The sequence below is a fragment of the Alternaria infectoria genome, assembly GCF_024043175.1.
Source record: "Alternaria infectoria strain BMP 0036 chromosome Unknown scaffold_35, whole genome shotgun sequence".
Taxonomy (NCBI): Eukaryota; Fungi; Ascomycota; class Dothideomycetes; order Pleosporales; family Pleosporaceae; genus Alternaria; species Alternaria infectoria.
The window spans coordinates 29,691-42,726 of record NW_026250724.1 but is presented as its reverse complement, the minus strand read 5'-3'; the positions used below and the strand labels follow the sequence as shown (position 1 = coordinate 42,726).

General features: G+C 53.2%; 1 protein-coding gene across 1 annotated transcript; it reads right to left on the bottom strand.

Annotated features, from left to right (window-relative positions):
• Positions 1-600: 600 nt before the first annotated feature.
• On the bottom strand, positions 601-1,107 carry J4E92_010360 (uncharacterized protein; the record flags this gene model as incomplete). The annotated part of the gene is made up of 2 exons (XM_051501698.1): positions 601-1,079; positions 1,101-1,107. 2 exons carry the CDS (start codon positions 1,105-1,107, stop codon positions 601-603), a joined length of 486 nt encoding a protein of 161 aa, XP_051348047.1.
• Positions 1,108-13,036: the final 11,929 nt, after the last annotated feature.

Below are 13,036 nucleotides of genomic sequence, written 5' to 3'. Positions count from 1 at the left end.
GTGATCTTGCCCGGGTGGAAGCTGACTAGTCGGCACGTGATGATGACAGCTTGGCAGAGTCCAGGCTCCCCGCAATCGAGGCTCAGCGCCTGTGCCAGGTGCTTTCGCATCCTCGTACCCCATCGGCACATAGAAGAACACCTAATCTGCCAATGACGGCGCTGTCACCCACAAACGGGAGCCATTGCATTCTTGTTGGGCGCCGCCCCGGAGGCAAGGCAGCTGACTTCCGCGCTAGAGAGTTCGCGCTGAACTTCAACGAAGGGCGACAGCACTATACCAAGCTCGTTTTTCCGTCTAAGATTTCGGGGGAAGATAGAAGTATAGTAGAATTGATGTTTGCTCAACATTCTGCCCGGATAAAATCGACTAGTCAGCCCCGGCGGTAGAGAAGTAAACGGCACGGAAGACGATGAACTCAACGATGCCAATTCACATGCGCTGGAACGAAGTCAAAAGAGTCAAGCCATATTCCGGCATCAAATGTTTGAGAAAGAGCTGGATGCTAGCCCATTTATCACCCCAAACCGTACGCAGAGAAGAGGAAGGTCCGGAGCGCAGCATACCATCCCGATTCCAAAGCCAGCCGTAGTCCACCACCTACAAGTCTTTGATGATGCTCTCCATGAACCACATCATGACAATGAGCGAGAAGAACATGAGAAGCAGGGCCTGTCCGATCGCCACGGCAGCCATGACCATGGCGACAATCGTGGCGAGACCCTGACTGATAACCACGCTGCAGAACATCGTGATGACGACCTTGGCTTTGGCTTTCGCGAGAGCCACGTTCACCTCTTTGTCAAGACATTCGACCCGCTTAGAGGGGACTTGCGCCTCTGCATGGTCGTGCTGACTGGCGGCTGAGAGTTCGGATGTAAGCAAACGTATGTAAAAGTGCTGATATATCGTACCTTCCACCGGCGCTACCTTTGGGGCTTCGACCGCAGAGGGCACCTTCTCGCCATCATTCTCACACGGGTTCGACGATGGGTGTTTTGCCTTGCCTGCGAGCAGTAGGTCATCGTATGGGTCTCCTTCAGTTTCTGGTCCAACATCAGTTTCGCCATCACGTACGGCTGTCGCATCGGAATTGTCACATACCATTGCTGGAAGCATGCATGGTGAAGAGCGTGCTGATACGTTCGGCAAGCGGGCTATCGAACAGCCGGTCAGGATCACCGAGTTTGAAGAGAGGTTGCAACTCATAGACCTCGTGGCGTGAGCTGTCGACGTTGTCGACGCCCGACATGACAGTCAGTTGATAGATTGTCTTCGATCTGGTATAGTGGGCGCGTGCGATCGGCTAACAGGATGAATGCTCGATTGTGAGGAGAGAAGAGCGGCGAATATATTTTTGATGTCGTGCTTGAAGAAGGGGGACAGGAGCTGACTTCTTATCCAGATATCGCTGCACGTTCGGCATTCGTTCAAATCGAACCAGCGATTGTGCTTAGAGACACCCATATTTTGGGTAACGTATGGCTACGCTCAGCACTGTCCGTGTTCTGGAACTTCTTCAATCGACCTTTGGCCCAATCTGCTAGCCGAGACATGAAGGATTCGCTCCCGTCTCCATCATAAGAAGCAAAGCGTCCAGGTACCGGACCTTGGCACCTTCGCTAGTATCATCGAAGCTGCGCAAACTCAGGTCGACTTTCATCTAGCACCTTGCATTATTAGTATTTCTTCGTTCATTGTTTGCAAAGACCAGGGTACGATGCGGCGACCATTGTTGTTCGCGCAAGTTGCAGCGTTTGGGGCTCATGCGGCACAGACACAACGAAGTTACACCAGACGCCGCTGCCGCTAGCCTCGCCGACTTCATTTCGTGCGAGACCGGGTACCAGATCCTTCCCGTGATCGTTGTCCGCGGGGGCGCTGTCAAGACCGAAACAAGCAACGCACCCACGTGCGCGGAGATAAAGTTCCTTGCGCTGATACGCATCCGGACAGGAAAAAGCTAGTGGTGGGTAATCCTTGCGTACATCGTCCGCTAGGTCTGTAATTGTCTTTAATACGTTTTCCATGGCTATAGATCGGATTGAAGCATAGATATACTTGTTCCGCTAACGGATAGACTTGTATTTGACTATATAATCATGCGAACTTGTTGTAAAACCCCAGTACAACGTCTGCGCACAGTAATTAATACTTAGACCCTTGATACAACACTGGCTATAACGGCATTGCTGATTAATACTATCCTTGTCGCTTTCTTGACAAATGGAGAACGCAGAGGCGTATCGTCCCTAAGAGCGGCCGCAACGCTGTTCTTCTACGATAGGGTTTAAAGTATGCCGTGATAGAAGCAGACGAGACTATAGAGAACTTGAGCGTTCGTGGGTTAAGTGGAATGTTGTTACACGGGCAGTAAAGAGTGAGCATAGCTTGACTGAAGAACCGTCCGCGACGATGCCGGGAGGTTGCGGAGAACTCCCGACGCTCAGAACAGTCGTTCCATTGATCTTATCGATATGAGAGACGTATCAGTTCGTCGTGGTGTACCTGCGCGTTAGGCTGTGGATGGTTTGAGCATCTCGAATATCCATGCGCAGGAGACGCTAGCAGAAGTTCGCCAATTGAGGAGTTGATCATATTCATGAGACCGAACAGGTTCTAAGAGAGGCAAGCATTACTCAGATTTAACTTCGCATCCGTCAGCACTAAGCCTAAGCTGGTCACTCAATCGTGGAGAAGGAGAAGACCTCGATCTGTCAAGTGCAAGTTCGTAGTGCTACTGGAGACGCAGCTGGACATATATACCCCTTTTGTTGTCGTTCCTCACGGCCTCTGTGCTGCTAGCAACATCGCGGCGCCGTACCACATCGACGTCATCTTCACGTCGTCCATGAGTGGCATAGGGACATCTAGCCGCGACTACGTCCACGATGACCTGAGAAGGCATTGGCGAAGCCGGATAGAATGACTTGGCGGCGGACACGGATGCGACATACTTCATGGTTGGCAGGACCACGGGATGGCAGGCCTGCGTTGTGAGGCGTGTTGATGGTCGAGGGCTGCGACGGAGAGGGATGCGATGGTATTCATGGTGGAATGGACAACCGACTTAGGTCGGGACCTGGTCGAGTTGGTGTACCGCCCATGGCCGCGATGCCAAAGTGCGACGGCAAGGTCTCCATCACATCCGTGATGACGACGTTTGGTGAGCCCACGTATATCACGTCCATTGAGGTTGCCATGACCGTCCAGTCTTCCATGCACCGTTACGTGGTGAAACCCTCCAAACGCCACTTGTATATGTTCTTGTTCGAGGAAGGAGATGCAGAATGACCGTAAAAGAAGTGTGAGTGTTGGGTAACGACTGCGGACCAGGCTTGATCATACACGTGGTTAATCGATGAGAGCGTCCGGCAATGACGTTCGAGCGTGTGCTCGTGATTCCGTCTATCTCGCCTGCGGCTACGTGTTGATGGTTCCATCTTGTACGGGGCGAAGGTGCCCAGGGACTGGAAAGGGATAATTGGCTGACGGGGAGCGGTCTGCTTGCGATAAGGTGGAAGCGTCAAGTTGTCGTCGCTTGAGCAGCGCTGAGGTGGGCGGGGTGGAGGTGGAGTGTAGTATCGGCATGGGCGTTCATGTGTAGCGAGGGCGTCTAGTCGGCGGGCTTGAGGTCAGAGACGATACCGACAACATATTGACGGTGCTCTTTGTCACTGCCTTGCCAAAGACACGCGGCATGTGTCCTACGGTGTCGTGTCAGTCGCGACAGAAGTAGCTTTGGGGATAAGGCGGTAAGCATGTACCCATTCGTACGTCCAGAATATCGCGATGTCGCTCGCATTATATGGTGATGTAATGCGTGTATTGCAGGGCGATTGCGCACTGGCTGTCTCTTCGGCGTGTGTGAATGTATCGTAAGGCTAGCGGGTTGGCGCGCGCGGGGCCTTGGCGGCTACGTCAGACGGGCGGGCAGGCGTACATAGTAGAAGGACTGCCCGAGCTCTGGCTGCGGTAAGGGCGAAGGCAAGTCATCATGGAGGAGGCGGTTGTGGTGTCGACGAAACATCCCCCTAGGACAGCGACGTGGGAACACAAGGGTGTGGGTGGTTGGGCGTGGTGCTGGCTGTCGCGTTCCTGATGAAGGTCGGGTGTCGTCCAGGTCAGCTGAGCATGTCGTCTCGACGCACTTTAGTCGTGTAGAAAAGGCCTAGGGCAAAAGGGCCATCCGAGTTGGAGGGCAACATTGTCGTTGAATTAGGCCTGCGCCGGACGCCGGACGCGCGAAGCCTGCCAAGGGTGCCAGCGCTCCAACGTTGGATTCCCCCGCCCAAGAGATCCTCTCTCCCCCACAACCATCCGATATCTCGGATTCGGCCGCCAAACAAAGCCGCGAACTTTCGGACCCAGCGCCTGTAGTAGATCCACTCTAGAATGTTGCGCCGTGTTGATTTTGTGGTCGCAAAGAACTTTTGGCGGTAATCACCAGAACTCAGGCAAGCTGGTGAAGAAGTAGAAACAAGAGTTGGAGAAGGGGCTAAGGATGTGGTGCCGGATCTTGGTACTCCGCTTGGTACAAGCTATCTGAACTACTCTTCCCGGGCTATGAATGTCTTGAGTTGCCGTCGAGACCAACCTCAGCCTGTCGTCTCTTCTCTCCACTCACATCCACCAACACGTCGAGGTCGAGGCTCTCCTCCCTGCGACCAATCGATCACCGATCGCGCTTTCACCGGCGCCGACTTTCACTCCAGCCGACCTTCGTGCTTGTCTTGATTCTTCTGCAGTGTTGATGTCCGTCAGAATGGACAGCTCATTCAAGTGCTTTCACATGCTTCGCAGTCTATATCCTTTGGCTGTCGGCCCTCTACTGATGTTTGCGTTTACTCCAACATGACGGAGGTGCGAACGTAAACGAGGCGCTTCATTTTTGGGAACCACCAAAAGATGAATGCTAGAAGGTGCCTGGCTGTCGACATTTGGAAGACTTCGCTGTGGCTTGCCAAAGGTAGAGATCTACGAAATGCCATGACTCTAGGCTAGCTCGTGGAAACCTCAGCAATCATGTGTTGTTGATATGAGCTGATTGCATCACAAAACCGCAGCCGCACTGTCGTGTCCCATGACTAGAACGCACGTATACTCGGGGTGACTAACGGCATCCTTGTTGTTAGGCCATTGTGGATGTGAGGCATAATAACTTAATCGGAGGATTTTGGAAATATTCGTTGAACTACTTTTGGTGCACTAAGGTACCCCAATTTGCCTAGAACTTTTGGAGCATTTGTGCTCCACGTGCTACGCTACGATATCCACCGAGAACCGCACGAGTCCTCACCCATCCTCCACTGTCTGATGCTTCTCGGCTGTCTTCACTAGCCTGAAAATATAATTATAGGACACCCGAGTCCATGGACTGTTTATTTCATGCCGGTTGGGACTGCACACTGTTCACCTCATCTCAAGGCGCTCCTCAGATCCGGTATCGAACTTCTCCGCATGACGACCATTCATCAAATAGACCATCGGGGGGATGTAAAGGCGCGTCATTTGCACCACCCAACCCCATGCCATCGAGCCATTCGTGGATGACTTCGAAGCTCTTCTTCATCTTCTCTTCTCCGCTATCAAGGCTACTCTCGCGGATCATTCGGGCGATATTACGGCTTGGGATAGCGGTGTTGTTTCGACTCTGGTCGCCATGAGTCGAGCGGCGGTGGCGGGATTGGCGTATACCTTTCGAGTCTTGGTTTCCTTGACTAGGCCCTGGCCTCATAATGCCGATCTGCATAGCTGGTCCAATGCCTGAGAGTCCTACGCTGGCTTCGTTTCCGGCGGTTCCATACTGTCAAGTGTGCTGATGATTTGCTGGGCACCTGGTGCTTATCCTTGGTCGAAGCGTACTTCTTGCAAACGAGCCGACAACGTATGCTCTTGCGGCTGCTTCAGTTGATATCACGACACGATCGAAGACGTTTGAATGACAACGTCTGGTGGGTGTGCTTTCGAATGGCTGAGGACGTGTATTTTACGCATCTTGCCCTTGTAGTTGTGAGAGCGTGCCGCGTGCGTCCCGACTCGCATGGTCGGCTTGGACGCTCCACGTTTTCATGTAATCATCACCCATAATTCCCGCTTTGTCACGCCGCGACGAGTACAGACGGTGGAGACGAGGCAACTTGGGCAATTGCAAACGCTGAATGCGCACGTTAGCCACCCAGATCGGGTGAGGTGAGCGCGTCTTTACGTTTCACGTGGTCACGCACCTACCGAAAGCAAAGTCGAGGTGAGCGGCGGCCGCTGGAACTATGCGCTACAATAAGATGAGCTTATGTGAATTGATGAATGAATGGAAGCAACATACCCTCAGTAGTTGACAAAGCTTTATGGGGATAGCGAGGTGGCAGTTCTCGCCGAAGGTGTGGTTGATTGAGACCAAATGGTTGTAACACGGACATTACAGGCGTAGAAACGTAATTCGATTGGATGGTAGAGGTTAGAGGTAAGATGAGTACTTCGACATATATACATATATATATGAGATGTATCTCGCACGCGGGAGACCGTCTCTAGGGTCGATCAAGGCAGATGGTGAGAAAAACGACGTCAGTTTATTTGGGCAGTCGAATCCTCCGTTGCACGATCCGCTGCGTGTCTTGTTGTGAGTGCGAAGAACACATTGTTCTCGCTCAGAGTAAACATGCGCATGCGGCAAGTCAACTTAGTCGACAAAACTCAGGGCTTGGACAACGCTGTTTGACTGCTTTTGGTACGTGAGATAAGGTAATGTGAGTTATGTACTACTATCGAAGCTCCCATAGGTTCAAGCAATTGCTCAATCTGCATCTCGTGCCCAATCCACCCCCACCACGATTACCATGAAAGCTCCAGAAATGCACCTTTCGTTGAATTCTGTGTACTGCTCAACAAAGTGGAATGCGGTGGATGTCACCAACCAGGATCGATCGCCGTGATAGACCTAAGTCGATGCCCTTTGTGCATTTCATCGCCCCGTCGCTCTTCAGTTCCATGCACTCGTAAAATTACTTGCTCTATGGCATCGATATTGAAACTCTCCGTATGCCCACCACTACGCTAGTAAGCCAGGCGGTGGCTCAGCAGGCGCTTGGTCGTACCCACCTAGCAGCATCTCGTTTATCCAACGACGGACGCGTTCAGTAGTCTCCATCTCTTCATCCCTGTGATCGAAGCTACCCTTGCTGATGTTTCGGCTGTCATTTCCATAAGGACTACTGCATCGTCTCGCATCTCGTAATCATCGTCTGCCTGGGTAGCATGGTGGTAGCGGGGATCTGTGACTGCCATACGCGGGTCGCCGGGGGTCTTGCTGTCCTTCTGGTCGACCCTGTCGGCCCGCTTGCGCGTTGCGTCCTTCGTGGTGGCTGTCACGACCTTGCCGCTCGCAGCCTCGCCCGTCGCGCGGGCAGCACTATACTACCGGTGGCAAAGGTGTTGTCTGGAACCGAGTGGTGCGAGGACAGGTGAGCTCGACGAGTTGGGAGCTCGCCGCTGTCTGTCCCTTTCGGGCTGATCTTGCTGCATCGTGACAGCTTTCCGACGGGCGCGCAGGCTTGCTTGAGTGGATCGCCTTCTATTGTCGAGCTTGGTGGAATAATAGAGGCGGGCCGCGTTCTTGAGCTCTTAGGATTCTCGGTCGCTGGAGGGTCGCATTAGCAAGCCACGGGGGACGAGCATGGTGAAGACATGCAGCTTGTGTCTGAGGTCGCTTCAATGACCACTTCGATAGGAAATAGCAGATAGAGAGTTTCGGAGAAAGTTGTAGGTTTTTCCGAGTTGTGTGCTGAGTGACAAGGCATGCGCCGCACGCGAAAGATGGCACGTTGGCACGAGGATGATGAGTGGTGTGAGAGAGGAGTCCCAACTAGCAACAGGACTTACGCTACACAAGTCGTCTTAATCACGGCTGAGCACAGCGGGTGAAAGGTGGCCTTGTACTTGGAACTGGGTACCCGCCGCTATGGGACAGCATATGACACTGGGATTGGTAGAAGCGAGGGTTACACAGAGACGCCTTCAATGCGCCATGAGCCTCTTAAAACGGAACGAAGCAGAACCCTCACTTCGAATATGTCCGCTCGATGGGAATGTGTCCATGGGTATGGCTGCGCGGTGAAGCTTTTCCAACCCTCAATCAGTGCCTCGCTGTCGTTCATTGGTCAGCCGACCCAACGCAGCCACTCACTTCCCAAACCAGCAGACGCCCGAGGCCTGGTATGCGGTGACTCTAATAGCCCAGATATGGATATTATCTACTTCCCCTTCAATCAGCCCACATCGAGGGCCAGAGCAGTGTACAAGTGGCATGGTTGGCCGAGGCTGAATGTCACCAAAAGATTGCACAACTCGATGGAACAAGACAAAGCCCACTGTTCAGAGACTCATGGAGACGATGAAGACGCTGGAGACGCTGGAGAAGCTATAAGAGGGGCAATTCGACATGGCGGAGGAGTGGAGAGCGGTCAACGATAGCAGCAGTAGTGCCCAACGTACTTTGCCATATGTTTTCTTTGTCAGGTCCGGGAACAGCACTTCGGCGGTTAGGAAGTTCGATAGAAACGTTTCTTTCGTGGTCGAGCGGTTAAAGGCTAGAAGCCTTCACCACCTTTCCTTGGTTGCATTCGGGATCGGCTCTTCGACACGACAGGACGTAAGCCTACGCCAGCTATGCCGCCAGCTACGAACGACAAGAGGACTGCTGCGCAAATTCCTGGTAAAAGCGCTGTGGGCCGGTGATGTCGGGCTTGCTGAGGCGTGTTTGGGGATTTGGCGGGAAGGGCGGTGACGTTTATTGGTGTGCAATCTTCTTAGTATCGACGCAATCCTCGCCTCTCTGGCTAGCCTCTGCTCGTAGTGAGAAGCCTTGGAGCGCATACCCGACACGATACCCGCATAGCTATTTGGGTGAGTAGATGCTGAGTGAGTTCAGAACAACTTCGATGAGGGTAGCGATGATAATGCCGATAAGTATGTCGACTTTGTTGCTTCTGCTTGGGGGTCCGGGGAATTTGGCAACTAGCGGTGATAATCTGAGAGGGTACATGCTGCAGATGACCATTATAAAGGATACAAGTCTACCAACCGTCATGTAGATTAAGACGTGACACTGTATGTGGCGAGTATAAGTATTCCAGAATCATAACTGACGGACGAATGTAAGCTGTCGGTCGTGGCACAGAAGTCTTGCATCGATCTAAAAAGCCAGTCTGGGCTCTCGGTATATAATGATGTCGTTGATGATGGCGATAGGAATGCCATAGCAGTCACATGAGCTTGTCTCTGGCTCATCATGATGAAGCGGGACCGTTCAAATGGACTCTGCTTTGGCTTTCGGTCTGCCTACCGTATGCGACCCAAATATGCGATAGTATGATGAAACTGTAATGGAAAGAGATCGTTGCCAAAGATGCCGGAGTGGGTGGCCGCATATGCGCACTGCTCGAACTGGGGGCCGCGGTCTGCAGCGTTGTGCTGTGTCGCGGGCGGCCATCAACTAATAACGAGGCGAAGATAACAATTTTCGATCGAGATGTATCTTTTGGTACTCGTGTCGGAAGGCCGAGAGTGGGTGACGATGTCGTAGGAAGCAGGAGGTGGAATGAGATGGTGATGCACGCAGAGGCGCCAAGCCTTGCTCCAACCTACCCCCACCAAACCAAATGTCTGCAGTACTCTTCCACTTCACCCGACCCAACACCAGCCAAACTTCTCGGCCTCGTGAAAACACTCCTCGAAGTACGAACGCTTCTCTGCTCGGATAAACCTCGCTGATCAATGGATTTCGGCGGGTCGTTGGCGCGTCCAACCGCCAAGCCAACGATGTAGCAACCCACGAAAACGCGCCGCATGACGAAACTTACGACTTTGCTACACCACCCGATCGACCATGACCATGAAGACGCACCGGCGCCCTGGAGCGTTCTTAAGCGGACACCGGCGACACACATCCAGCTGCCTACAATGCGCATACGAATTGCGGAGAACGAAAGCCTCTTCACTCCCCACCAGCCCAGCGCAGCCACCCACTTCCCACCGCGAACAGACCCCGGAAGATGCGGCACATAGCGATGCGCATGTCTCAGGCTTGAACACGTTCCCTGCCCGAAGCTACGCGCCGCCGACGCGTCGAGTGGCGCCTCGGGGCCCTCAGACAGACAACCGGCCGTCAGGGTGGCCGGGGCGGTACTCGAGAGTGGCCCGCAAGCTACACAAGTCCAAGGGCTGCGTGCGGACGGCGGACGGCATTTCGAGCAAGCACGCCGTGCGTAATGGGCAGGATGCGAGCAACGAAAGATCGTTGCGTCATCTGCCTATTCCTCGTATGGGCCGCATTGTGAGAGTCGTGACGTGGGTTGCTATGTCCACAATCATCGCATATCTGATCAAGTACTTTCCTGATGTTTGCGCAGATCTGCCTCGCTTTCTCCCTCAACCAGCGCAACGAACGAGCTTGATTATCACGGAGCGGTATACACCACAGTCTACACGGCAGCCCGTACGGCGGTTCACACAAGACACCGGGCACGTCAATGCCTACCGGCGACTACTGTGTGGTGAATTGCCGGCGTCACCCTCAACTACCCTTCCGATATCGTTCGACGCGCCCATCCGTCCAGTCCGCGTCGTCCCCCAATCTCAACAAGGCAGCTGATTAGAAGCCACCGGGCATGTGGGCGCTCCTCACGAACATGCACAAGACAAAGTGTGGTCTCCTTCCCACCGTGGAAGGTGTCGCATCCTATGGTGCCCACAACTTCATCACCTTGGACTGTTGGAGGTTGTGCGCGACAGTCCCCCGTCCCTTGATGAGCAACCTGGTTGCGGCAAAGGAAGAGGGTCTGATTGGATAGCTGATGGCTTTGCGACTAAAGCTCTCAACACGCCGTGTGGCGCAATCACGTACCGATATCGCGGTTTACCGGGCGCCCCTATACTTCGTGGCCAACGCTCTGGACGCGCCGTCTCCTGCTCACTCATGTCAGTATCAGGGAGACAGGCATACAACATTCGTATACGAGTTCGCCGACCTTGTCCCGCTGCTCGCTGCTGCAGCCACATAACACACATCCGGGTCGACCGAGAACGACGCATTCCGAAGCACACCATATACGCGATGAGAGGAGTCATCAACCGCCCAAGCCTATTACTTCGTCGCTCCTCAGAATGGTATGAGCAATCTGGCTGCAGCAAAGGGAAAGGAGCAGACCAAGCACCTGGATCACATTCGCTCAGTACCAACGCCCTTGAACATCCGTCATCGGTTTACACATTTCGAAGTGAAGCAGGCATCAAGCCTAGACTCCTGTCCTATTGCTCCCACCAACGAACCTCATCGCCATCATCTACCAAGCCGCACACATCATCATATCCACCAGCATGTACGCACGAGAGTATCCTGAACGCCCCTGCTGCTGATGCTCGGGCGTGTACGACGATGCCACATCGGGATCCGGTTTCTGTCACTTCAAGTGACGGCGTATCGGATGCACGATTCGATGCCTCCATCTCTTAACGCCATGTGGGCTGTGGGCGTTGCAACCGGATTGTATGCTCATGCAGGCCAAAGCGGGAAGGTGAACGGAAATACCTATGTCGGACTGAGGCCGCCGAGCAGGAAGGATAGAGCAGGGTTGGGGAAGCTGGGTGTAGAAGGATGAAGGATGAAGCAGAAAGACAGAGGATGAAGCAGAATGGTAGGAGAAGATGGAGATGGGTAGAGGTTGAAGAGGAAGAGTGTAGGCCTCGGAGTACAGGGAGAGGCTGAAGATAAAGAAGAGAGATAGTAAAGAGAGTGGTGAGAGTTTGAGTGAAAAGAAGGGTAGCGAAAGCAAGATGAGGCTGCTGGTGGAGAGAAGGAACGGAAGTCATTGCGGGTGAGTAGTGCAAAGACATGGTGTGAGACACGCTGGTGAAGAGAAGGGTCAGATGTCGAATGGAAAGAAACCCAGTGCTGGTCGGACGCAGAGTAGTCCTGGTGAGAAGAAGGGTGATGCTGATGGGAGGAAGAGCTGGAAGTCGAAAGGAAGAACGCTAGTGTCAGTAGGAGAAACTAGCGAGAAGATCGAAAGAAGAGTGGTGTTAGTAAGAAGAAGGGCGGTACTAAAAGAGTAGCGATAATAAATGGAGAAAGAGCTAAAAGGCGAATTGAAAGAAGGGCGACGCTGATGAGATGATGGGCTACACGGAACAGATCGGATATTGATTGCGGATTGACGATATTACGACAAATAGGCTCTAGGTGGAGCCTGGGCTACAGTTTACAGTTTCACACGACCTCCGTTACTGAAGACATCAGCTCCTTCCGGGCATGGACGGATGATGTCGCGCGTCTCGGACGTGATGGAATGGACGATAAGCTGGTCAAATGTACCTCCGCCATATATGTCAGAAGACTGAGTTTGGCGATGGATGCCCTTCCGCGAGCCCTTCCGCGAGCCCATCCGCGGACCCTTCCCGGAGGTGAGCCTCATCACCAACCCGACATCCTCCAAAGCCCGCGCCCTTCTCGTCTCTCGTCGAATCAACGACCAGTGAGAGCTGTTTCCAAATCCAACAAAGGAATACATAACGAAGAGCCATTCGTCAGCAAGAAGCCGATGCAACTCTAGAATGGAGGAGTCCGACGATATTCCTAATCTCCGGTCATCAACCCATCTCTTTCTTGATATTGTGGCCGCTCGCGTGGAAATTGGGCGGGTCTTGGGCCAGATCGTCATTCGCACCCCGTCTCTTGTACCAGCGCATCTCTAATGTGCGACCACCCAACTCAGTCGATCTTTCTAGTTTAGCAGCATTGTTATCTCCTCGGTCCCCATCTTCGCCTAGTATGACTGTATACCACGTTTCTCGGAGATAGGGTGGAGTGTGTTGATGCTGACGGAGGCGACGGCCATCTTGTCGGCGCAGAAAGGGATTGATACCGGTCTTCCGAGTCCCGTAAACGTTGACCGAGGTATTCGCTTTGTCGCGCAAACCGATCGCATTACTCAGTGATGAACAAGATACATTGCGAGCTAGCACTTTGGCATTTTCCAGC